The sequence below is a fragment of the Lissotriton vulgaris genome, chromosome 2_1 (assembly GCF_964263255.1).
Source record: "Lissotriton vulgaris chromosome 2_1, aLisVul1.2, whole genome shotgun sequence".
NCBI lineage: Eukaryota > Metazoa > Chordata > Amphibia > Caudata > Salamandridae > Lissotriton > Lissotriton vulgaris.
Window position 1 is genome coordinate 1,730,138,739 of NC_141687.1, and position 27,514 is coordinate 1,730,166,252.

The following is a 27,514-nucleotide window of genomic DNA, read 5'->3' on the forward strand; positions in this document are numbered from 1 at the left end:
GAGTGGGCGTCACCCAACACGGATGGGAGCGCTCGGGAGAGGTGGCCTTTGGCCCCTCAACGGGGAGGCGGTCCCTTCTAAGGATGGGTCGCCGAAAGAAAAGGAAAGGCGGTCAAGGCCCCTTCCTGTGTAGGAGGGGTTACAGCCCCCTCCTGGGGAATTTCCCGGGGCCAGTAACGTCTGCGACGGCAGATGTGGTAAGTTGTGCGGGGTTTGGGGGGAGGTCTACGATACCTTCTAGATAACCTCACACGAGTCCTCGAACGACCTTTAACTGGCGTCGAGTTTATTGGTGCCCCCGACAAGTCAAGGGAAATTGGTAGTTTGCACTTGAGGTACGCCTCAGTGCTGTCGCCCCTCCCAGGTGGGGGGGGTATTTCTGGTTAGGGATCTTGACACCGGTTACGACCTTGCCGTTGGCCCTTAAACGTTAGGATGTACAATTTCAATATTTCAAGAAAATGTTTTGTAGGATGTTAGTTCGGCTAGGAGAACCTCTGTATTAGAGAATCTGTTAAGGTTAGCCAAACATCGCAATGTGGTAATGAAATTGTACATTAATATGAAACTGTTTAATGTTTTAATTTTTTGTTTTAATAAATACGGCCGGGAGGGTCACTCCCTCCCTCTTCCAAAAACTTCAAGAACTGTTTCCGGTTTCCCTCCTTTGGGGATTGTGTTGAGAGGGGGTGGCGGGTATCTCAGCCATATGGAAAGGGGCGACCACTCGGTCCCCCCGAACGTATGGCAGAGTACCTCGAGCCCCCCGGGAAGCCATTTTGGGCGGGAGGCGCGTCTCGGCTGGTATGCCCGAAACGGCGTAGCCGGGGCGCGCTTTTTCCCGCCCTAGAGTGGGCTGGCCTAGACACTGACGCGGCTGGCCACGCCCTCGGGGCAGGCAGGGGCGGGTTTACGCCCGCCCTGAAGACGGATAAAAAGGGACGCAAGACCCAAAGGCATCCTCTTGTTCCTGTGCTCTGAAGCTGCACCTCCTCGCTGTACGTGAGCTCGAGACGGAACGAAGAGCCAATTTTGACCCACCCACCAGCCCCTGAGGACAGCAAGTTGTTTTGAATAAAGTTTGAGGTGGTAACTCTAATTCTTTGTTTACAGGTGTGATTAGTATTGTGATAACTTTGAATATGCAATAAAGAATGGTCGATGGTATGTTTTGCAAATAAAGTAATCCTGCTTTAGTATCATCAGTATGCATGTTTTAATAAAGTGGTTGTTGTTACTGTCTTTCAAGTAATTTAGTCATTTAGTAATTTAGTTAGAATTGTCGTATTTATTTTGGTCGGGCGGTAAGGTCATGATCGGTGAGCACTAATTGGAAGATCCCTATGAGTGGGCGTCACCCAACACGGATGGGAGCGCTCGGGAGAGGTGGCCTTTGGCCCCTCAACGGGGAGGCGGTCCCTTCTAAGGATGGGTCGCCGAAAGAAAAGGAAAGGCGGTCAAGGCCCCTTCCTGTGTAGGAGGGGTTACAGCCCCCTCCTGGGGAATTTCCCGGGGCCAGTAACGTCTGCGACGGCAGATGTGGTAAGTTGTGCGGGGTTTGGGGGGAGGTCTACGATACCTTCTAGATAACCTCACACGAGTCCTCGAACGACCTTTAACTGGCGTCGAGTTTATTGGTGCCCCCGACAAGTCAAGGGAAATTGGTAGTTTGCACTTGAGGTACGCCTCAGTGCTGTCGCCCCTCCCAGGTGGGGGGGGTATTTCTGGTTAGGGATCTTGACACCGGTTACGACCTTGCCGTTGGCCCTTAAACGTTAGGATGTACAATTTCAATATTTCAAGAAAATGTTTTGTAGGATGTTAGTTCGGCTAGGAGAACCTCTGTATTAGAGAATCTGTTAAGGTTAGCCAAACATCGCAATGTGGTAATGAAATTGTACATTAATATGAAACTGTTTAATGTTTTAATTTTTTGTTTTAATAAATACGGCCGGGAGGGTCACTCCCTCCCTCTTCCAAAAACTTCAAGAACTGTTTCCGGTTTCCCTCCTTTGGGGATTGTGTTGAGAGGGGGTGGCGGGTATCTCAGCCATATATTGTATAGTTTCTAGTACTCAAATGGCCCAAGGCAGTAGTGGATTGCGGTAAATTTGTCTGTTTTCTTAATGTCAATTAATTATTCCTAGAAAATGCGACAAGAAATACAAAAAGGTTCTGTTTTAGGCAACTGAGGTGCACAGAGTGGCATTCAATTAAGTCAAGTCAGCACACAAAAGGCAGCGTCCGAATCTTACCGAGAAACCAGAGAATACTGCCTGTTGCAGAGAACTAGGAGCGCAGCTGATATGTCTGCCCCCTACGTGTTATGTTGCAGTGCTATGGGATAAACAGAAAGATAGAACCGGGATATTATTTTATCTGGCTGCGCTGGATTTACATCTGAAATGCGTTAGGGGTGTTTAAGCAAAAATGCTAAGGGCTTACCAGAAATAATAGACGGTTGACACGTGCAACAGGAACCACTAGAACGCAATTGTCAAATTCGATATTTTAGCCTCGTATTGAAATGCTGGGGAAATGAAAAGATAACACGGTCGGATATGCTGATAAGAACCCAACAATCTATTTCTTTTTAGGAATATAAAAAATAATTCAAAGGGTCTGCAGCGGGGGACGGAGTACGGAGCTTACCGGTAGTTGTAATAAATACCGCTGGTGCATCAACCCGCGGGCGCCACGATCAATAGGTCCAGTAGCGTCCCGCAGCCGTTGGAAAAAGGAAATCGGCGTGATAACCTGACTTACTTCCTTTTAAAACAGGCATGACTTAATTACACGTCTCAGCTGATTGGATGCGCGGGAGACCCGCGAAAAAAGCGCTTTAGGTAGAATGATATAAACAACGGACTTCACTCAGCGAAAATAGACATCGAGAATGGGCTCCATTCTCGCAAGATACAATGTTGCAAACAGATTCGACCTACTAGCGTGAGTCCAAAGATACAAAGAACGGACTTCTCTAATGTTTGTAAACAACCCGATTGCAGTCGATGTCTCTAACGGACTGCAATCTCACAAGTTATAATGTTTCAAGTGGGTTCAAATTAGTATCATTGCTACACCGTAGTCGCAATGACAACAGTAGTCACAAACAGACTTCACTCCAATACTTTTACACCGTCACTCGAAGGTCAGTGGTGTCAACAGTATTACACCATGGTAAACAGTGACGAATATCTCGTTCTTATTCTAACAAGTGGGGACGATATTTAGACACAACTGGGAGTCACTCAAGTGATTGAAGTTGGTAAGCATATTCATGCATATAGGAATCAATGCAATAGTTACTGCGTATCATTAAATATCATAGCCCATATGTGCTAATTAATTGGTGGATACATTTACATATTGGAATCTTCTAAAAAGGGAAGAGGTATTTGCACCAAGATGGATCCTGGAGGCATCAAGGCACATACCGGGTGAACCTATTGTCTTAGAGACAGATTGCATTTTCCCAAGGGATCTCGTTATTTAATCCTTTCCTGTGAGTATCAAGGATAAAAATCCAAAAAACTTCTCGTTTTTTTCTTATAGCGCTTCCGCCTTTGGTATCTGGAGTCTTAATCTTTTCCAGGATGCGCCAGTGTATGTCTTCTGGTGTATGGTTTAAATCCAGAAAGTGCTTCACCAGCGGTGCGGCCAGTTTTCGAGTCTTAATGGCTGATCTATGTTCGGTGAGGCGCGTCTGGATTGCCCTACATGTCTCACCGACATAGCCCATACCGCACGGGCAACTAATGAAATAAACCACATTAGTGGTTTTACAGTTCCATAAGTCATGTGCCTTGAATGTTGCACCATTATGTGTAAATGTTTCACCACTTAAGATGTTTTTACATGATTTGCAGGAGGAGCATGGAACTGTACCTCGTACCGGTAGATTATTTAATAGTGATCTTTGGGTTTGGTCACAATTCTGTTGCTTTGAGTTAAATTTAGAGTGGACTATTTTGTCCTTAAGATTACGGTTTCTCCTATGCGCAAACAAGGGTTTGGACAGATTAGCAGCAGAAGAGGGGTTGCAATTTAAGATATGCCAATTGGCATTAATTACTTGTCTAATCCGTTCATTCATTGTCGAATGTGTGGTAACACACACAATTCGATCAATTTCTGTTTTTTCTTTGGAGACGAGCAACGAATCCCGATCAAAAAATCTTGCGCGTTTATATGAATTCCTTATCAACCTATGTGGGTACCCGCGTTCGCAAAATTTCGTGCGCATGATTGCAGCTTGTTTGTCGTAATCTTGTAAATTCGTACAGTTCCTGCGGACCCTGAGGAATTGCGAAAACGGAATGCTCTCTCTTTGGCATTTTGGATGAAAACTGTTAAAATGAAGTAAAGTATTTCGTGCTGTCTTTTTCACAAAGAGATTCACCTCTAATTTGTCAACATTAACTCTGATGAGGAGATCCAGAAATTCTACTTGACTAGTAGTCAACTTCAGACATTCTACTAGTCAAGTAGAATTTCTGGATCTCCTCATCAGAGTTAATGTTGACAAATTAGAGGTGGATCTCTTTGTGAAAAAGACAGCACGAAATACTTTACTTCATTTTAACAGTTTTCATCCAAAATGCCAAAGAGAGAGCATTCCGTTTTCGCAATTCCTCAGGGTCGGCAGGAACTGTACGAATTTACAAGATTACGACAAACAAGCTGCAATCATGCGCACGAAATTTTGCGAACGCGGGTACCCACATAGGTTGATAAGGAATTCATATAAACGCGCAAGATTTTTTGATCGGGATTCGTTGCTCGTCTCCAAAGAAAAAACAGAAATTGATCGAATTGTGTGTGTTACCACACATTCGACAATGAATGAACGGATTAGACAAGTAATTAATGCCAATTGGCATATCTTAAATTGTAACCCCTCTTCTGCTGCTAATCTGTCCAAACCCTTGTTTGCGCATAGGAGAAACCGTAATCTTAAGGACAAAATAGTCCACTCTAAATTTAACTCAAAGCAACAGAATTGTGACCAAACCCAAAGATCACTATTAAATAATCTACCGGTACGAGGTACGGTTCCATGCTCCTCCTGCAAATCATGTAAAAACATCTTAAGTGGTGAAACATTTACACATAATGGTGCAACATTCAAGGCACATGACTTATGGAACTGTAAAACCACTAATGTGGTTTATTTCATTAGTTGCCCGTGCGGTATGGGCTATGTCGGTGAGACATGTAGGGCAATCCAGACGCGCCTCACCGAACATAGATCAGCCATTAAGACTCGAAAACTGGCCGCACCGCTGGTGAAGCACTTTCTGGATTTAAACCATACACCAGAAGACATACACTGGCGCATCCTGGAAAAGATTAAGACCCCAGATACCAAAGGCGGAAGCGCTATAAGAAAAAAACGAGAAGTTTTTTGGATTTTTATCCTTGATACTCACAGGAAAGGATTAAATAACGAGATCCCTTGGGAAAATGCAATCTGTCTCTAAGACAATAGGTTCACCCGGTATGTGCCTTGATGCCTCCAGGATCCATCTTGGTGCGAATACCTCTTCCCTTTTTAGAAGATTCCAATATGTAAATTTATCCACCAATTAATTAGCACATATGGGCTATGATATTTAATGATACGCAGTAACTATTGCATTGATTCCTATATGCATGAATATGCTTACCAACTTCAATCACTTGAGTGACTCCCAGTTGTGTCTAAATATCGTCCCCACTTGTTAGAATAAGAACGAGATATTCGTCACTGTTTACCATGGTGTAATACTGTTGACACCACTGACCTTCGAGTGACGGTGTAAAAGTATTGGAATGAAGTCTGTTTGTGACTACTGTTGTCATTGCGACTACGGTGTAGCAATGATACTAATTTGAACCCACTTGAAACATTATAACTTGTGAGATTGCAGTCCGTTAGAGACATCGACTGCAATCGGGTTGTTTACAAACATTAGAGAAGTCCGTTCTTTGTATCTTTGGACTCACGCTAGTAGGTCGAATCTGTTTGCAACATTGTATCTTGCGAGAATGGAGCCCATTCTCGATGTCTATTTTCGCTGAGTGAAGTCCGTTGTTTATATCATTCTACCTAAAGCGCTTTTTTCGCGGGTCTCCCGCGCATCCAATCAGCTGAGACGTGTAATTAAGTCATGCCTGTTTTAAAAGGAAGTAAGTCAGGTTATCACGCCGATTTCCTTTTTCCAACGGCTGCGGGACGCTACTGGACCTATTGATCGTGGCGCCCGCGGGTTGATGCACCAGCGGTATTTATTACAACTACCGGTAAGCTCCGTACTCCGTCCCTCGCTGCAGACCCTTTGAATTATTTTTTATATTCCTAAAAAGAAATAGATTGTTGGGTTCTTATCAGCATATCCGACCGTGTTATCTTTTCATTTCCCCAGCATTTCAATACGAGGCTAAGATATCGAATTTGACAATTGCGTTCTAGTGGTTCCTGTTGCACGTGTCAACCGTCTATTATTTCTGGTAAGCCCTTAGCATTTTTGCTTAAACACCCCTAACGCATTTCAGATGTAAATCCAGCGCAGCCAGATAAAATAATATCCCGGTTCTATCTTTCTGTTTATCCCATAGCACTGCAACATAACACGTAGGGGGCAGACATATCAGCTGCGCTCCTAGTTCTCTGCAACAGGCAGTATTCTCTGGTTTCTCGGTAAGATTCCGACGCTGCCTTTTGTGTGCTGACTTGACTTAATTGAATGCCACTCTGTGCACCTCAGTTGCCTAAAACAGAACCTTTTTGTATTTCTTGTCGCATTTTCTAGGAATAATTAATTGACATTAAGAAAACAGACAAATTTACCGCAATCCACTACTGCCTTGGGCCATTTGAGTACTAGAAACTATACAATATAATCAATGTAAGTCAGCGTGAACATTAACAATTTTCACCTTTAGTTCGAATATAAAAATGGTTTTTTAAAAATAGAGGCTTTTCGTGAATAAGATCCGTTTTCTGAACTAGGTACTTAAATAGCAATATTATGAAAACAAACGCTAGTTATTCGTATCTTTACCTTTGCAGTTTTAAACAGAATTTTACTAAGAAAGTAAAGTTAGAACTACTGCTGCTGCCCCGGCCTCGGCAAATATAGATATCTGCTGTTTTAGGTAAGAAACGTGGTACCTGTGTTAAAATAATCTAGGAACCCGACCTAGCAAGTTCTTGAATGAATTTATTAAGTCCTTTTACCAATACTATGTAGTCCAAAATAAAGAAATACTTGCTGGCTGCAACCATTTTCATTGCATAGAGTATATATGCCGATTGACTAGCATACATTTAGGTAACATTTACCATATCCCTTCAACTATATTGAGTGACAGGATACAAGATACAAGCCCATATATATTCAGTGAGTTTGGGCTTAATGTAGATAATGTATCAATTGTGTATCAAGAACACTATCATCAGGGGAATGTTTAGAATACACCTGCATATATGTACTTCTAGCCATTGTGTATTGATTACTCTAGCATCCAATACACTTTGGCTTTGGATTTCCTAGAGAAAATTAATGAAAGGCTCTAAATTTTCATAAGACGTTGTCCTATTAATATATGCTACACTACTGCTCAAATATAATATCTTAAAGTTTGTACCTTATGCAGCCTTATATTTGGCTACATGAGTAGGGAGTTGACGATATGTAAAGCTGTTTGCATGTTTTTGTGTATAGAGGTGCCGAAGTAAATATAAGTTATCCAAAAAGAGAATCTGAATTGCTGTACATGTCTTTCAGATTGTACATGTGACTCCTGAAGAAGGCGTTCCTGTGATAACGCCGAAACGCGCGTCGAGAAGAAGATTAACATTGTCCACCATTGTCTTAGGAATTAAGAATTTATGATGTTATTTGCAATGCTGTATTGTGTTGAGACTTTACAATAGGTCGAAAGTCCTATTAATTTTATATGTCAGGAATTTTATGTTTTTAATCTGAGTATGTATACTTAATAATAAACAAAATTTTGTATTTTTTAATTACTTGTTTTGCTTGTTACTTATCGTTTGCTCCCTCATGTTATTGCATCTGTTTTTCTTGTTTGCATTGTCTGAATTTCCCTGTCAAACATATTCTGTTACGTAAACAGGGGGTCCTTCTTATTTACACCTCTGGTAGTCAACATTTATACATCCCTCCTGTCCACACATTTCACAGCTAGCAGTTCATCACTACGCAAGGCACTGCACTGTCCCCTCTGAAACTTTTTGCAAACAAGCTCTTTTGGGTAACCTTTACGGTTAGAGCAGATTGTTCCACAAGCAAGAGTGTCCACTTTGAACAATTCCTTAAAAAATTGCACAGCAGTGTAGAAGTACAAATGGTGGCCTTTGTTAAAAAAGCCCTCTAGCAAGTTCCCACACAATTTTCTCTGAAATTCCTCAGGTGGACAGACAACCAGGGAGGACAATAGTGGCATCCCTACCAGTGTACACCAGTGGGTTATAGACATATCCTGTCCTACTCTCAGACAACATATACATCTTAATTCTATAACATGCCCTCTTGCTAGGAATGTACTTTCTAAAAACCGAATGACCCTTGAACAGGACCAAAGACTTATCAATAGCTATTTCTTTCACTCGAGTATAGATCTCTGAACATCAATCTGTAAAGTGATCAAGAACAGGCCAAATCTTAAAAAGACTGTCACAGTCAGGGTTATCTTGTGGCAACGCCGGAGCATTAATCAACAAAATGCAGCATCTGAAGCAAATACTGATCACAACTCCTAATTGCAAGAAATATGGCAGTTGCCATCAATGGACTGGTAGACCAATATGAAGCCATGGACGGCTTCCTTATCAAGTCCATCAAAAAAGTAAAATCAAAAAAGATATTCATCCAGATTTGTGAATCCACTGGGGAGCTCTATAGTGGGGCCTAAGACTATAACCGCTGTCCCTCAAATGCTATTTAGCATAAAAATTAGTCTGCTCAGCAATCTCACCAAAAATGCATCATCCATAAACAACTGAAAAAACTGCATAGGCACAAACTTTTCACAATTCAGTGCCCTCCTCTAAAACAGGCACTTCATCCATACTTAGAGTTGCTCCATCCACACAGTTTGTCTAGGAGAATACCAACCACCAAAGGGCTGAAACAGGGCTGTGCCCTGGCCCGACCCTGTTCAACCTCTTTGTCTCTGATCTCACCACAGAGCTGGATCACTTCAACCATCATGCCCCGAATCTGGGGGGCTTAACTCTTTCAAATCTACTATATGCCTATGACCTGATACTTATCAGCTGCACTCTAGTCGGCTTGCAACACTTGATAAACACCACAGTATGGTATTAAACCAATGGAATGACAAATACCAACCCCGATGGATGATGGGGGGCAGGTTGTTGGAGACGGTTGAGGAATGCAAGTACTTGGGAGTAATCTTTGACAGGCAGGGCTCGTTCTCAAAACAAAAAGCAGCCATCAAAGGCAGAGGGACCTCACTGGCGGTAGCATTAAAAAACATCAAGCATAAAATATCTGGCCCCAACCTTCTCCCTTTACTAGAAGTGCTCCAAGCATGACTCTTACCCACGATCACTTACGGCAGTGAATCAATGAGAGAGAGAGATGAGGTTACCCTGGACAATGTGGTCTCCAAGGCTGTGAGAATAATATTTAATCGTCCGCAGTTCACTTCACCAGCTCAAATAGGCTAGAATTTGGGCTACAAAAGCAGCAAATATCACGAAAGGGTGCCTACGCCAAGTGCTGGTACATAATAAAGGGAGCCAAGCCTGGTACACTGAACTCCAATTTGTGGAAGGAAATGAAAAGAAAAAAAGACTGCCTGCAATCAGGGAGCTCTCCATACAGGACCTATGGGAAACCAGTACGCCCCCAAAAAGTTTCAAGCACATGGTAAACAAATCAGTAAAGATTGTATCCCATGAAGAAGATATAGCACCTCTGAGTAAGAGGGCCCACGGCTGGTTTGTAATCCAGAGCTATGCGAGGGCCAAGCCACAACCATATCTAGGAACAATCTTCTCGAGAATCACTACAGAAGGATTCCTGCTTCTGAGGTTGGGAATTTTACCCGCAAAGCGCCATCTTCCACCATGGAAACGCACAGACACAACAAACCATTGCAGTCTATGTGGCAACATCAACGAGGATGTTCTACATCTATCATGCATCTGCAAGGGCTTGGGAGCGGAATGAAGACAGCTATTAAAGCTGCGCCTGATCGAAAGCCAGGTACGAACTTGCAAGCAGGCAGTAAAGACTTGCTTCGAAGGAAGCAATGTGCGGTTGGCCAGTAGTCTTGTTCGGTTTATGAGTGCAGCAAAAGCAAAGCTAGCTCTGGAAGTACCCTAATAAATTGGTCATCAACTTAGGTCCACTGTCTTCTTAGTAATTCACGACATCGACCTCCCTGCTAAAAGAGATCGTCCTTGGCAATTTTGTCAAACATCTCGATCTCTCTGCGTTATGAAGCAGTCACCCTTGGGATGTGAATCAGAAACGGCCGCACAACATTTCTAAATCCATCGCGCACCCCTGGCTTAGCAATCAGGGCCAAGGAACCAGCCAATCACTGTCCTGGGAATCACCCGACAAGAGGTTCAAATAACTGGGCGAGTAAAGGACACGATGACCTGCAGATTGTATCTGTCACCAATGAATTTTAGGTTGCTCGTACACAGACTTTAACGCAACTCAGACCAAAATACTCAACACCAATTCTAAAGGAATTGGCATTGAACAGGAATTCTTAGTAATTATCAATTTATCAATTGGAAAAAGTTATACGTTTCATGTCACTCTAAGAACCTTACTGGCCGCATTGTATACCAGTTTTTATTTTCTTGTAATTTATGGAGTCCTGCACTTAAAAAAATATATATTTAACTAACTCCTGCATTTTAAGTGACTCTGGTTTGCTTTTTATACATATGTTTTAACTGATTGCAAAGGTTTTAATTAATCATGCAATAAAGATTACTTACCTACTGCCATCCGCACTGAGAGGAGCTTCATCATCTGATGATTCCTCGTGGACAGATAACTCACTGCCAGATTCTTGCACTTCCTCTTCTTCCTCAGACACACTGTCAGCCTCATAATCATGGTCAGAGGAAGTTTCAAAAGCATACAACCACCTGCTAAGCATTAATTCTGTGACTAGCCATAATCCTTACTAACAAAGGTAACTTGGCAAACTTGAACAAAAAAAAAATCCTTGGTGACCTAGTGGGCCATCTAAAATTAATTTGGGCCAATCTCCACTCCCCAAAGGGTCAGAAACGGCCAACCAAAATATCCCACAGAGCGGAGCGACCCTTTCCCAAACATCTATATAAAAAAAAGAAATCCCTGGCGGGCTAGTGGGCCATCCAAAATATTTTTGGGCCAATTTGCCTCCCCCCAAGGGGCGCAGAAATGGCCACACAAAATGCCCATCAAAGGGGAGCGACCCTTGTCCAAGGGGCTGTTCCCCACAAACATTTATATAAAAAATCCTGAAATCATTTTGGGCTGACCTGCCCCTCCAGGGGGGCAGAAAAGGCCAAACAAAATGCCTCCAAAGGGGAGTGACCCTTGCCCAAGGGGCTGCTCCCCGTATGCATTACATATATATAAATAAAACAATTAAATATCCCTGGTGGCCAGTGGGCCATCTAAAATCTATTTGGGCCAATCTTCCCCCTCCCAAGAGGGGCACAAACGGCTAAACAGTATGTTCCCAAAGGGGAGCGACCCTTGGGCAAGGGCCGCTCCCCACATGATTTGCAAATAAAAAAAAAAAACTGAAATAAATAAGATCCCTGTTTAGTGGGCATTCCTGCTGTACAATCGCGCAATCATGCAGCAGGAATGCTCAAAGAGACATCGGAGGAAAAGCAAACCCTTTCATGTCCCTCGAAGCCTCTTTGATATGAAAATACCCCTCCCAAAGGAGAATCTTTCCTCCTATTGCTGGAAGTGGTGGAAGCAAATAGCTTCCACCACGTCCAGTTTCATCAAAAGATGTTGGCGCATGATGCGCGCTGACGTTATTAGATGACGTGGAGGAGGGGGAGGAGGGCAGCGGAACAGCTTCCGCTGTCCTCCTTGGTGAGGGCAGCATGAAGGGTGGCCCACAGGGGGAGTGCCAGGTCTAACCCTGTGAGTGGGTACTAGGATGGCCTGAGCACATGCCCAGCGTGTCTCAGGACTGCTCACGGCCGTCCTGAGCACGGAAAGAGTTGACAGCATATATCATCTATCATGCATCTGCAAAGGCTTGGGAGCAGAATGAAGACAGCTATTAAAGCCGCGCCTGATCGAAAGCCAGGTACGAACTTGCAGGCAGGCAGTAAAGACTTGCTTCGAAGGAAGCAATGTGCAGTTGGCCAGTAGTCTTGTTCGGTTTATGATTGCAGCAAAAGCAAAGCTAGCTCTGGAAGTACCCTAATAAATTGGTCATCAACTTAGGTCCACCGTCTTCTTAGTAATTCACGACATCGACCTCCCTGCTAAAAGAGATCGTCCTTGGCAATTTTGTCAAACATCTCGATCTCTCTGCGTTATGAAGCAGTCACCCTTGGGATGTGAATCAGAAACGGCCGCACAACATTTCTAAATCCATCGCGCACCCCAGGCTTAGCAATCAGGGCCAAGGAACCAGCCAATCACTGTCCTGGGAATCACCCGACAAGAGGTTCAAATAACTGGGCGAGTAAAGGACACGATGACCTGCAGATTGTATCTGTCACCAATGAATTTTAGGTTGCTCGTACACAGACTTTAACGCAACTCAGACCAAAATACTCAACACCAATTCTAAAGGAATTGGCATTGAACAGGAATTCTTAGTAATTATCAATTTATCAATTGGAAAAAGTTATACGTTTCATGTCACTCTAAGAACCTTACTGGCCGCATTGTATACCAGTTTTTATTTTCTTGTAATTTATGGAGTCCTGCACTTAAAAAAATATATATTTAACTAACTCCTGCATTTTAAGTGACTCTGGTTTGCTTTTTATACATATGTTTTAACTGATTGCAAAGGTTTTAATTAATCATGCAATAAAGATTACTTACCTACTGCCATCCGCACTGAGAGGAGCTTCATCATCTGATGATTCCTCGTGGACAGATAACTCACTGCCAGATTCTTGCACTTCCTCTTCTTCCTCAGACACACTGTCAGCCTCATAATCATGGTCAGAGGAAGTTTCAAAAGCATACAACCACCTGCTAAGCATTAATTCTGTGACTAGCCATAATCCTTACTAACAAAGGTAACTTGGCAAACTTGAACAAAAAAAAAATCCTTGGTGACCTAGTGGGCCATCTAAAATTAATTTGGGCCAATCTCCACTCCCCAAAGGGTCAGAAACGGCCAACCAAAATATCCCACAGAGCGGAGCGACCCTTTCCCAAACATCTATATAAAAAAAAGAAATCCCTGGCGGGCTAGTGGGCCATCCAAAATATTTTTGGGCCAATTTGCCTCCCCCCAAGGGGCGCAGAAATGGCCACACAAAATGCCCATCAAAGGGGAGCGACCCTTGTCCAAGGGGCTGTTCCCCACAAACATTTATATAAAAAATCCTGAAATCATTTTGGGCTGACCTGCCCCTCCAGGGGGGCAGAAAAGGCCAAACAAAATGCCTCCAAAGGGGAGTGACCCTTGCCCAAGGGGCTGCTCCCCACATGCATTACATATATATAAATAAAAAAATTAAATATCCCTGGTGGCCAGTGGGCCATCTAAAATTTATTTGGGCCAATCTTCCCCCTCCCAAGAGGGGCACAAACGGCTAAACAGTATGTTCCCAAAGGGGAGCGACCCTTGGGCAAGGGCCGCTCCCCACATGATTTGCAAATAAAAAAAAAAAACTGAAATAAATAAGATCCCTGTTTAGTGGGCATTCCTGCTGTACAATCGCGCAATCATGCAGCAGGAATGCTCAAAGAGACATCGGAGGAAAAGCAAACCCTTTCATGTCCCTCGAAGCCTCTTTGATATGAAAATACCCCTCCCAAAGGAGAATCTTTCCTCCTATTGCTGGAAGTGGTGGAAGCAAATAGCTTCCACCACGTCCAGTTTCATCAAAAGATGTTGGCGCATGATGCGCGCTGACGTTATTAGATGACGTGGAGGAGGGGGAGGAGGGCAGCGGAACAGCTTCCGCTGTCCTCCTTGGTGAGGGCAGCATGAAGGGTGGCCCACAGGGGGAGTGCCAGGTCTACCCCTGTGAGTGGGTACTAGGACGGCCTGAGCACATGCCCAGCGTGTCTCAGGACTGCTCACGGCCGTCCTGAGCACGGAAAGAGTTGACAGCATATATCATCAATCATGCATCTGCAAAGGCTTGGGAGCAGAATGAAGACAGCTATTAAAGCCGCGCCTGATCGAAAGCCAGGTATGAACTTGCAGGCAGGCAGTAAAGACTTGCTTCGAAGGAAGCAATGTGCAGTTGGCCAGTAGTCCTGTTCGGTTTATGATTGCAGCAAAAGCAAAGCTAGCTCTGGAAGTACCCTAATAAATTGGTCATCAACTTAGGTCCACCGTCTTCTTAGTAATTCACGACATCGACCTCCCTGCTAAAAGAGATCGTCCTTGGCAATTTTGTCAAACATCTCAATCTCTCTGCGTTATGAAGCAGTCACCCTTGGGATGTGAATCAGAAACGTCCGCACAACATTTCTAAATCCATCGCGCACCCCTGGCTTAGCAATCAGGGCCAAGGAACCAGCAAATCACTGTCCTGGGAATCACCCGACAAGAGGTTCAAATAACTGGGCGAGTAAAGGGCACGATGAACTGCAGATTGTATCTGTCACCAATAAATTTTAGGTTGGTCGTACATAGACTTTAACGCAACTCAGACCAAAATACTCAACACCAATTCTAAAGGAATTGGCATTGAACAGGAATTCTTAGTAATTATCAATTGGAAAAAGTTATACCTTTCATGTCACTCTAAGAACCTTACCGGCCGCATTGTATACCAGTTTTTATTTTCTTGTAATTTTATGGAGTCCTGCACTTAAAAAAAAAATTATTTAACTAACTCCTGCATTTTAAGTGACTCTGGTTTGCTTTTTATACATATGTTTTAACTGATTGCAAAGGTTTTTATTAATCATGCAATAAAGATTACTTACCTACTGCCATCCGCACTGAGACGAGCTTCATCATCTGATGATTCCTCGTGGACAGATAACTCACTGCCAGATTCTTGCACTTCCTCTTCTTCCTCAGACACACTGTCAGCCTCATAATCATGGTCAGAGGAAGTTTCAAAAAGCATACAACCACCTGCTGAGCATTAATTCTGTGACTAGCCATAATCCTTACTAACAAAGGTAACTTGTCAAACAAGTCAACAACAACAAACACTTTGTAGAATACATAATAAACAAAATGTGGCTTTATCACAAAGACCAACATGCACCAAAACGATACGACTCACTTGTCAGAAGAAGATAGACTCACCGCCACCTACTCTGCACTGACACAGCAAGGACCAACAATATCCCACTAAAAAAGAAAAAGAAAAGAAAATTACACATAAGACAACCTAAAAGACATCACAAATATTTGCACGCTCAAAACACTAACAATGCTGCTGTTATGATACCACTTACAAAAAATTCACTCATGCATGACAATAATACTCATTTGGAGTACACACAACAAAAAATATTTTACTTACCAAATAAATGCAACTACGCAAAACTGAAGCTCTGCCGAAACCACAAACAAGAACAAAAAGCTTTGCACTAGAATAAAAAGGAGAAATAAAACATTGCACTGACATATGCAAATAGTGAATCAGTCCACACACATTCTAACAGCCACGCTGGGGGTTAGGTGGGCCTAAAAGCACAAGGCGGAACTGCCCCAAGGGGGGCAGAAACATTACAAATATTCAACCTCTTAAAGGAGAGCGACCCTTGCCCAAGGGGCTGCTCCCCACAAATATTTATATAAAAACATAAATCCCTGGTGGCCTAGTGGGCCATCTAAAATATTTTTGGGTTGAACTACTCCCCCCTCCTGTGGCGCAGAAACAGCCACACAAAATGCCCCTCCAAGGGGAGTGACCCTTGCCCAATGGGCCGCTCCCCACAAACATTTATATAAAGATTAGCAGCCCGTCCCGACCTTGTCCGGGAGCAACAGGCTTCCCCGACCCCCGCCCGCCCTGACATTGTCCAGCAGCCTGTGCCCCCGCCCGGCCCATCCCCCGCCTGCCCTGACCCCCACCTGCCCTGACTCCCTCCTGCCCCGACCCCCGCCTGCCCCGACATGGGTCCCCTTACCTCAGCCGCCGCTCCTCCCGCCTGTCCACTGCTCGCACCGCCGCTGGCCTGTCCGCTGCTCCTCACGTCAGCGCTCCTCCCCCACGCCATATCTGCCGCTACTCGTCGCGCTCCTGGACGCCGCTCCTCCCCACGCTCCTGACGTGAGCACGCACGTCACGTCCAGTGCTACTTCGGAGGGACTAGTTTTTTTTACTGTAAGTTTTTTAAATAACGTTTTTATTTTAATTTATATAGCCTATAATCATCTACAAACCCTGACGATTCCAACGGTGTATCGGGTGTGTGGATTGGCGCTGTGGATCCCGAGTTTACCCGCCTCAAAGGCTGAAAGTTCTCCCTTTATTATAGTAGTATAGAAGTATAGATAAAACAATCCCTTCTGGCCTAGTGGGCCATCTAAAATATGTTTGGACCAATTTGCTCCCCCACCCCCCAACAGGGGTGCAGAAATGCCCACACAAAATGCCCATCAAAGAGTTGCAGCCCTTGCCCAAGGGGCCATTCCCCACAAACATTTATATCTAAAAAAAAATCCCTGGTGGTCTAGTGGACCATATGAAATCATTTTGGGCTGATCTGCCCCACCAGTGGGTCAGAAATGGCCACACAAAATTCCCCCAAAGGGGAGCGACCCTTGCCCAAGGGGCCGCTCCACACATGCATTGGTAATATAAAAAGAGCAAACTTGAACAAAAACAAATCCTTGGTGACCTAGTGGGCCATCTAAAATTAATTTGGGCCAATCTCCACTCCCCAAGGGGTCAGGCCAACCAAAATATCCCACAGAGCGGAGCGACCCTTTCCCAAACATCTATATAAAAAAAAGAAATCCCTGGTGGACTATTGGGCCATCCAAAATATTTTTGGGCCAATTTGCCTCCCCCCAAGGGGCGCAGAAACGGCCACACAAAATGCCCATCAAAGGGGAGAGACCCTTGTCCAAGGGGCTGTTCCCCACAAACATTTATATAAAAATTCCTGAAATCATTTTGGGCTGACCTGCCCCTCCAGTGGGGCAGAAAAGGCCAAACAAAATGCCTCCAAAGGGGAGTGACCCTTGCCCAAGGGGCTGCTCCCCACATCCATTACATATATATAAATAAAAAAATTTAATATCCCTGGTGGCCTAGTGGGCCATCTAAAATTTATTTGGGCCAATCTTCCCCCTCCCAAGAGGGGCACAAACGGCTAAACAGTATGTTCCCAAAGGGGAGCGACTCTTGGGCAAGGGTCGCTCCCCACATGATTTGCAAATTTAAAAAAAAAACTGAAATAAATAAGATCCCTGTCTAGTGGGCATTCCTGCTGTACAATTGCGCAATCATGCAGCAGGAATGCTCAAAGAGACATCGGAAGAAAAGCAAACCCTTTCATTTCCCTCGAAGCCTCTTTGATATTAAAATACCCCTCCCAAAGGAGAATCTTTCCTCCTATTGCTGGAAGTGGTGGAAGCAAATAGCTTCCACCACGTCCAGTTTCATCAAATGATGTTGGCGCATGATGCGCGTTGACGTTATTAGATGACGTGGAGGAGGGGGAGGAGGGCAGCGGAACAGCTTCCACTGTCCTCCTTGGTGAGGGCAGCATGAAGGGTGGCCCACAGGGGGAGTGCCAGGGCTACCCCCGTGGTTGGGTGCTAGGATGGCCTGAGCACATGCCCAGCGTGTCTCAGGACTGCTCACGGCCGTCCTGAGCACGGAAAGAGTTGACAGCATATAGTATCAGTACCTACTTGGGTAGGCATGAAGATATAATGACAATACGTAAGCGAAATAAATCCGTGGCTGGTACATTATTGATGTAGAAACCGCATAAATGTATCTGTAATATTTTCAACAATGCCTAGATACATTTGCATAGGGTTAAACAGGGAGTAAGTAAACAAACATATGACAGTAGATGAACAGTGGACTGCAGCATGTGTGAGCAAAATATATAAAGCCATTGCCATCAGTAGCTTATACATTAAAGAGGTAGACACAACAAATATATAAATATAAATATCTATCTTTCTATTTATCTAGCTACTAATATGTACATATATCTATATATGTATATATTCAGTGATGTTGTGATGGCGATAGAAAACTCGCCTTATTTACAAGGCAGTGTTAAGTCACTTAACGTGGTTTAATGCTGCCTTGTAAGTAAGGGACCCTTTCACGCTGTATTTAGTGTAAAAGGGGAGGACAATGGGTGTTGTGGTGGGCTTTTCACCGCAAGACCCATTGATTTTGATGCTGCTCCCTATTTACATGGGTAGCATAAATAGTAGGCAGCACACATAGAAGTTACAAAACGGCATTTAAAGATTGTTAATGGCAGATAAACAATCTTTCCCCCAACGCAGAAACCCTTTCACTATGGTGCAAGGGTGCCTGCAATGGCACTAGGCAGCTGAACTAGGGGAAACGCAGGGGTGTGCCTTATTCTTGTGACTATGGCACATCCTTCCATTTTCAGAATCACAAAGCGTGGCGTGATCAATGTTTGCTTAATGCCACGCATCTCCATTCAGCTGTAAATATACCCCCAGGTTCTCCCTGGTCTTCATTTTGGTGCTGCCTCCTATTCATGCTGCCCATTTAAATAGAGGGCAGTGTCAAATTCAATGGTTGTTGCGGTGGAACGCCCACCACAACACCCATTGCCCTCCCCTTTCACACTAAATGCAGCGTGAAAGGGTGCCTGATTTAGAAGGCAGCGTTAAGCCACGTTAAGGTGAAAATAAGGCAAGGCCCCTATTACCATCACAACGTCACTGAAAGTGATGTTGTGGTGATGATGGGCACCTGTAAATACGCCTCCTGGTCTACAACAGGTGAAAGGAGGAGAAATGCTTTTATTTCTCCTTATTTTTGCAGTTTCCATGAGTGCTGCCCGTCGGATGAGTGTAACCAGGGCAGAGATGGGGTATTCTCCACTGCATTTACACCAAAGGTATTCCCACATTTAAATTGGGTGGATGGACCATTATGTTGGCGGAAAGGGTACTCCGTCAATTTTACCAACATAAAAATCAGCTCCTAGAATGAGGATTTCATTTGCAAGATAACTACATATCATATTTAGCCCATTTGTAGAACCCTAAGTATTGGTGATGGTTTCAATATTGGGGTTTTTCTCTCCAGTCTCATGTAATGTATTAGGCCAAGACCACTTACCGTGCTCATAATAGCAATCAAAGGTAATAGGCAGGGGAAGGCAGCAATGCAGAAGTCAACCTTTCGCAAAATGTTAGATCCTAGTAGTGTGCTGTTCATGCTTCTGGCATGGCTCGGCGCGGTGGGGGAGTTTGGGGGGGTGCCAGGTGTACCCAGGGGGAAGTGCAGGCTGCATTGAAAAAATAATAGGACTTACCTTGCCACCACAGGGTCTCTCATCTTCTCTCCTGCTCTCCTGTATTCCACTCCCTGTCGGAACCGAAAGCAGGCAGCCAGGCTCCCACCCCTAAGCCAATCACAATGCTGTAATGCATACAGCATTGTGATTGGTCTGAATGCCATGACAGAGCGCTCAGCCAGGGGCTGTAGGGGTGGGCATGTAATTCAGCCTGCATGGAGAAGGGGGAAGTGCACATGACTGTTCTGGGCGGCCCAAGAGTGTTCTACCACTCCTCTCCTGCAACTCCGCCCTGCCCCCTCACGCACTGCTCAGCGGGAGGACAAAATAAAATGATAATAGCATTCCGTCATTATCATTTTATTTTTCTCTTTCTTTTGCTGCTTTCTGGCAGTGGGGAGACGCTCGTCCGCCTTAGTGAATGAGCTGCCACTGCTTAAAGCTCTGCAACTTGAGCTGTCTTAGACAGCTTGGCCGAGCAGGCACAGGCCCCCAGTGCCTGAGGGAGCCAAGCGAACAGGCTCCAACCAATCCTTGTGCTTCAGTCATGCTGCTTCCAATTATAAGCAGCATGAGAGCGGCATCTGGAGTGGTTAACAGTGTTGGCTCTAAAACTACATGCTCACCGAAGGAATGAGGAACACCGAGGAGAAGAGGAGAGACAGTGAGTAAATACGTATTTAATTTTTTATGTTATGACCCACTGTCATAACCTCATATTGCCTTCAGCTTCAACTCAAGAGCTATGAGTCATGGTTCATTATATACAGTGTTTATAAACAGCCATTATTGAGAGCTTTGGTGTTGACCTTAAAGGCATTCACAATGCCTCAGTGCCTGTCACTGGGTCAATATGACTAAAAAGTTTTTCTCACCACTTATACTTACCACAAGCTACCTCTGTCAGCATGTCCTGTTTTGTTACCAGAATCCCAAGCACAATAAAATGGATAGTTTCCCAAGAGCCAAATATGAGGGAGCACTCAAATAAAATGAATACATTGCACCCAAGATAGATCACACAATAAATCTAAAATTCCAAAATTACCTCTCACCTTTTCCCATCAGGTGGATGCAATTCCCTATTATGATGCCTGTGTAAGTGACACATGTGCCTGTAACACTGGTGTGAACTGTGACTGCATCTGCACTTCGATTGCTGCTTTTGCTGAGGCGTGCAATGAGGCCTGTATTTGTATTCAATGGAGAACACCTGATCTTTGCCGTGAGTATCAATCATTGCACCTAATGAAACGAAAATTGAGACGGAGAGCAGTAAACCTTGAAAGGAGGAGACTATGAAGTCAGTTGGTGTAGGGAAAGATATGAACAGTGGTACTAAAATAAGTGAAAGAAAGAGTGGAAAGGATAGGGAGACTAAAGAGGGAGAGAAAGAGCATAATGGAGCAGTACAATTGCTTAGGCGGTGGCAAGTGGTAGTAGTGGCAGCACTTTTGGTAGCATTATGAGTAGTAACATTATTTTTCTACTGAGGCCCTGGTTATGATTGATGCAGTAATCCTAAATTGGTAGGACCCGATTCACAGAAGTAAGCTGAGATGAAAGTCTAACTTTCCGACTTTGGGTATTCACAAAGTGCATTTACGAGCAGTAAAATTCGACCTTTGGTCTGAGTTTCGACCAAAAGTCTAACTTTACTACAACTAAAATTAGACTTTTGGTCTAGGTTTAGACCAAAAGTCTAACTTAGACCAAAAGTCTATTGTTCCTAACTAGACCATAAGTCTAACTTTACTACTCGTAAATGCCTTTTGTGAATACCGAAAGTCTTAAAGTTAGACTTTCATCTCGGATTACATCTGTGCATTGGGCCCATTGTGTTACAGCTATATGCACCAAGACACGGATTATGTGAAGTTCCAGAATGTCAGAATAAAGTGTCATTCAAAGATAGTCCATTACAAATGGGTATACCATAAACCACATGCTATTCCGAGTTTGCAGCCTGTAACTCCGTACGAAGTTCATCTGCTTTCAAAATATCAGGTGATAGTATTTCCGCATTACTTCTAATCACAATACTGCAGTGTCATATACTGTTCTTCAAAGAGGTGCGCATTCAACTTTTTCTGATATGGAGCAGGGTTGGGGAGGTCATGATGAGTACAGAGATGTTGTTCCAGATCCTGGATGCATAAATGGAAAAGGTCTGTTGTTGTGTTCTTTCATTCTTTACACATCTTTGTCTCCAGACTGATGTGTCATTTCTGTGGGTGTTCCGAGAGTCACCAAACCTGGTAAAATTGTCAGCTAGAGCTGTGTGGCCACAGGTTGTGTGTGTTGGCTTTGTAAATGATGCAGCTGGTCTTGAAGGTAGTGCAGGATGGCAAGGAGAGTCTGGGGAGTACTATCAAGATTGTGGTGATGCAATGATATTCCTTTAGGCCATGGATGAGATGGGCTGCGGCATTAGGGGAGCCCCTTTAAGGGGCCTGTTTAGAGTCTAGGAGGCCATGGAGCAGGACGTTTCCACCATCCAGGGTGTCCACTGTGTGCAAGGTTTCATTAGGGCTAAAATATCATATATTGTCTCTTACCAGCTATTTAAGTTAGTAAGTGTCTGGATTGTGTACATTTTTAACAGTGGGTAGAATAAAATATGGAGCTAATGTCATGGAAGCACTGGTGATTTACCTCAGTTAAAGCCCCCCATCACTCAAAACTCAAAATTTAAAGCCACCAATGTGATCTAACTTAATTTACTTACCTCACTGGTGGCTCACTGGTTAGAGGAGGCAGACCCTGATGCAGATGTCAGACCCGGGACCAGGGTTCAATTCCCGACGCGGCATGGTCTTGAGCTCAAAATGTCCACGGACTTGATAATTCTCGCCTCTGTGCCTACTCGAATCATGGGTTCACACTCAGCAACTCTGGGCAATAGCTTGCCTAATCTCCACTACGGCCCCCCGTGATGGGATGCCTGGTCTTCACCTTGGTGATGCCCAGTAGGGGTTATCTCGCAGGGAAAGCCAGGACGGGTTCCCAAAGCAAGGGCTTAGAGACATGTCGGTGATTTGGCACTATATAAATCGAAATTACCATAACATTAACATAACCTCATGCCCATATGATATCCCCAGGCCTTGCAAATGAAATGCAACTCAGATGTGAGCTGCTTTTCATCTGCTTTGGAACATATCTTCCCATATGCCTACAACCTGGAAGTTGTAAAATGTCCATAAAGTGCTTTGCTATCACACACCCCCAGGCTTTGGTTTGTTGTACCTAAATATAACCAAAACAAAAACATTTGGAAAATGCCAGCTTAGTGTTCATATTAAGAATTCTTGGCAGTCTCAATAAAACTTTTCCTGACAATACCGGTTAATACACCAACAAAGTTATGTGTACAGGCTCTTTGGATCATAAATATAGATGCTGTCTACACTTGAGCTATGCAAAGTGAGTGCCATGGTTATCTCCTCTTGGATCTCTTCTAGATGGAAGTATGTATATGGTCTTTACCTTGGTAGTTCCAACTTCACATTTTGGAAAGTGCAGCACATACAAACGTAGCTGTCCAACTGATTTAGGAACATGAGAGGCACCAGTAAATTTACACTGCTTTGGCTCTTTTATGTTGATGGCTGGTAATGTCATTGTTCAGGTTAATGGATCTTTGCTTTGTAAACCTATCACTTAGCTACAACATTTGATCAGAAAAAAAGTATTTCCCTAAATAACAAAAGGTCAAAGGAAAATGCTTCCCTTTTTTCTGACTTATCATGCCTCTCCGGAGGTATAAACAGGAGATTGGCCCTTTTGTTTGCTATTGCACACCTTCTGAAAATCTTCTTCAACATATTGATAGCAAGCAATTTGTGATGCAGGAGGACTGTGAAGATCAGTCTGGCTCCACATCCATGGCTCTTCATATTTTTCACACTCTTATCAGCTCATTCGCAGGTCAAATATCACACTACTACCTAAGCTGTACTTTAAAATCTCTTGAACATAATATTTACTTATGAATGTATTTATTTATATAGTGCCTAAATCGACCCCCGAAGGGGTATCTCTGCTCTTCCGACGGGCAACAGGAAAGCTAAGCTGCTAGAACATAATCAGAGACAGAAAAGAATAGCCTTAAGATGTTTTCTGAATTGTAGGTGGTTGGGGCATTGTCTCAAATGCATGGGGAGCTTATTCCAGTAAAGAGGGCCCAGGTGGGAGAGTGCCTTCCCACCCAGCCTTTGTGAAAGGGAGGAGGTAGGTCCTTGGACCAGCTGACCCTACTGGACCATATAGTACTTTTTGAAAAAACAAGATGCCGGCCCTACACTTAGTTTGTGTTGTGCTCGTGAATTCGAGCAACAAACCAATACTATTTTTAGATTTGTTAGGTACAATTTATTTATACCATTTACTTTTTTGTTTGCTCATTTAAAAATTATGTTGCATGAGAAAAACACTTCACATAACACATTCCATATATACATAAATCATAAATTTACATATAAACACAACATTTCATTCACTAAACATTACATATACATTGCACATCTATTATACAGCAAATATTCAATCTTTGCATAGTGTTATACAAATACCATTTAAAGGATAAAGTCACGTTCAAAAGGAGATAAAAAAAGATGAAAAAGATTTGACTAGACGTATTAATCATTGTTGCAATTAGTCCAACAGTACATTTCTCCTTTTTGCCGACGCGTTTCAAACCCGATAATTCAATCTACAAGTTCTCATCAGGGCTTTATCACTTTTATCTTCAGCCTATTTTGTAGCAGGTTGCCAGGGTTCACTTCTGCTTTTCTGTCTTATTTCTACTTTCCTTTTGTTTGGGGTGAGTAGAGCCAATCGTCGCCTTAATGTCACTTTCCTCAGTTTATTCCTGCACTTTAGACAAGGACACCGAAGATGCACTTTTCAGCAAGTGTCTCCATTTTATGAGTACCCGTGTGGTGCCTGTTATTCTGTGTTTTACTGGTTACGGCGTGATCTGTTCTCTCAGAGCTCTTCGATATAGTGCCGAGTTCCTGTGTTTTCAGATTTTGGCTCGGCGTGCTCTGCACTGGATCCCTAACATTCGCTCCCTCAACCCTCGTTATCTGCTCGCGGTCCTGGTCTCGTCCCGTTTAGCGCTGCTGCATTTAGTTGACTTTTCAACTGAACGAGACGAGACCAGGACCGCGAGCAGATAACGAGGGTTGAGGGAGCGAATGTAAGGGATCCAGTGCAGAGCACGCCGCGCCAAAATCTGAAAACACAGGAACTCGGCACTATATCGAAGAGCTCTGAGATAACAGATCACGCCGTAACCCGTAAAATACAGAATAACAGGCACCACACAGGTACTCATGAAATGGAGACACTTGCTGAAAAGTGCATCTTCGGTGTCCTTGTCTAAAGTGCAGGAATAAACTGAGGAAAGTGACATTAAGGCGACGATTGGCTCTACTCACCCCAAACAAAAGGAAAGTAGAAACAAGACAGAAACGCAGAAGTGAACCCTGGCAACCTGCTACAAAATAGGTTGAAGATGAAAGTGATAAAGCCCTGATGAGAACTCGTAGATTGAAATATCGGGTTCCAAACGGGTCGGCAAAAAGGAGAAATGTACTGTTGGACTAATTGCAACAATGATTAATACGTCTAGTTAAATCTTTTTCATCTTTTTTTATCTCCTTTTGAACGTGACTTTATCCTTTAAATGGTATTTGTATAACACTACGCAAAGATTGAATATGTGCTGTATAATAGATGTGCAATGTATATGTAATGTTTATTGAATGAAATGATGTGTCTAAATGTAAATTTATTTTTTATGTATATATGGAATGTGTTATGGGAAGTGTTTTTCTCATGCAAAATAATTTCTAAATGAACAAACAAAAAAGTAAATGGTATAAATAAATTGTACCTAACAAATCTAAAAATAGTATTGATTTGTTGCTCGAATTCACGAGCATGACACAAACTAAGTGTAGGGCTGGCATCTTGTTTTTTCAAAAAGTTCCCACCGAGCCTGGCTTTCCTAACTCGGGGGACCGCAAGAAGAGACGTAGAATCAGAACAAAGGGACCTAGAGGACCGGTAGGGCACACATTTCTCAGAAAGATAGGCAGGACCAAGATTGAATAGAGCTTTATGAATAATGCAGCAAACTTAACCCGTGCGCGCATTTGGGAGCCAATGAAGCTGACGAAGAAGAGGTCAGGAGGCAGTCCTGGGAGGGGCATTGAGGACCAGTCGCACCGCAGTGTTCTGGACAACCTGCAGTCAACAGAGCAAGGACTCATTGGCAGAAACCAAGAGGCCATTGCAGTAGTCCAGACGGCTTAGTACAAGTGCCTGGGTCAAAGTCTTCCGAGTTGAGTCAGGAAGCAAAGGAAAGACTCAGCAAAGTAGGCCTAGCATATGAAAACAGGAGCCAGCTGTCTGAGCAGCCTGTTCCTTCAGAGTGAGAGCCTGGTCCAGGTGAATGCCTAGGTTTTAACCAGGGACTTGGGGGCAGGGGGAGCGCCAAGGTCCTCCGGCCACCATTCAGGTGTCCACAATAGAAGGGCAGCTACAAAGAGCAAGATCTTGGTCTTCCCAACATTAAATTGGAGGAAATTGCTTCTCATCCAATTTGAGATAGCCCTCATACCAGTGGAGAAGGCCGACTGTACAGATGGAGTACATTTATCAATAGGAAATAGCAGCTGCGTATTGTAGGCGTAAGAGATGGGGATGAACCCACGGGTCCTAAGAAGATTGGCCAAGGTAGCAACATAGATATTGAACACAGTGGGGCTCAGGCAGGATCCCTGAGGCACTCCCTTGGTCAGTTCCATAAATGCTGAACGATACGGGCCAAGATTGACGGTCTGGGAGCAAGAGGATAAAAAACTCATCCTCCACTGGAAGGCAGAATCTCTAAGTCCAATCTCCTTCAATCTCCTGAGCAATATCTGATTTGAAACTGTGTCAAATGCAGCAGAATGTTCCAACAGCACCTGAATCGTAGATTGGCCCCTGTCTAAGGTCATCCTGATGTTATCTGTGACCACTAGCAGAGCTGATTCTGTGCTGTATTTGGGCCTAAAACCTGACTGGGAAAGATCCAGGCTGCTAGTAAGCCCGACATGGTTGGACAGATGTTTGTTAATGTGCTTCTCTAACAATTTGCTCAGGAGGGGGAGTAGCGAGATGGAATGGATATTGGAAAGATCAGTCAGAGGAGCCTTGGTGTTCTTGTGAAAAGGCATAACCTGTGCTGCCTTCCATTCTAATGGAACATAACCATCTCTCAAGGAGAGATTGAGAAGAAACTCGATGGAAGGAGCTAGTGGACAAGGCAGAGAGGCTACGACTTTGGCCGGGATAGCTTCTAGGGGGGAGCCCGATTTCTTACGGTACAAAACAATGTTTCTACATCTACCAAGGTCACCAGGGGGAAACTCCTTAGCACCTATGGGTTGCCTGTTCCAGCTGATCAAATGCCATGGCAACGGAAGGCTGGCAGCCAGACAAGACAATTGTATCGTAGATAAGCTCTATGTTCAGCGAAAAATATTGTGTGGTGTCATTACAAAGCGTTTGAGAGGGAGCCTCTAAATTATCACAAGCCTTAGGGTTGATGAAAGACTGAAGGATTTGGTAGAGTATTTTGGGAGCGTTACCAGCCTGGGCTAACTGAGATGCGATGTGAGCTTAATGTGCAGTCTTTATATTTTTATGGTAGCCAGACAGAGTGGCCATGAATCTATCTTTATCCCTCTCGTCATGGGTGCTACGCCAGCGTCTTTCATGTTTTCTGCATAGTTGTTTTGAGCTCGGAGCTGGGGAGAGAACCAGGCAGTCTGGAAGACTTTTAGAGAGGTTTGGAAGTGATA

At 43.9% G+C, this 27,514-nt stretch overlaps 1 protein-coding gene across 1 annotated transcript in view; it reads left to right on the plus strand.

The window, feature by feature from the left end:
• LOC147733202 (mucin-2-like) overlaps positions 1 to 27,514 on the plus strand; it is a 1,332,790-nt gene that overhangs the window by 973,656 nt on the left and 331,620 nt on the right. Inside the window, exon 24 of the mRNA XM_086957736.1 lies at positions 20,724 to 20,880. Coding sequence (XP_086813862.1) covers positions 20,724 to 20,880 — 157 coding nt within the window. The remainder of the gene's footprint in view (positions 1 to 20,723; positions 20,881 to 27,514) is intronic.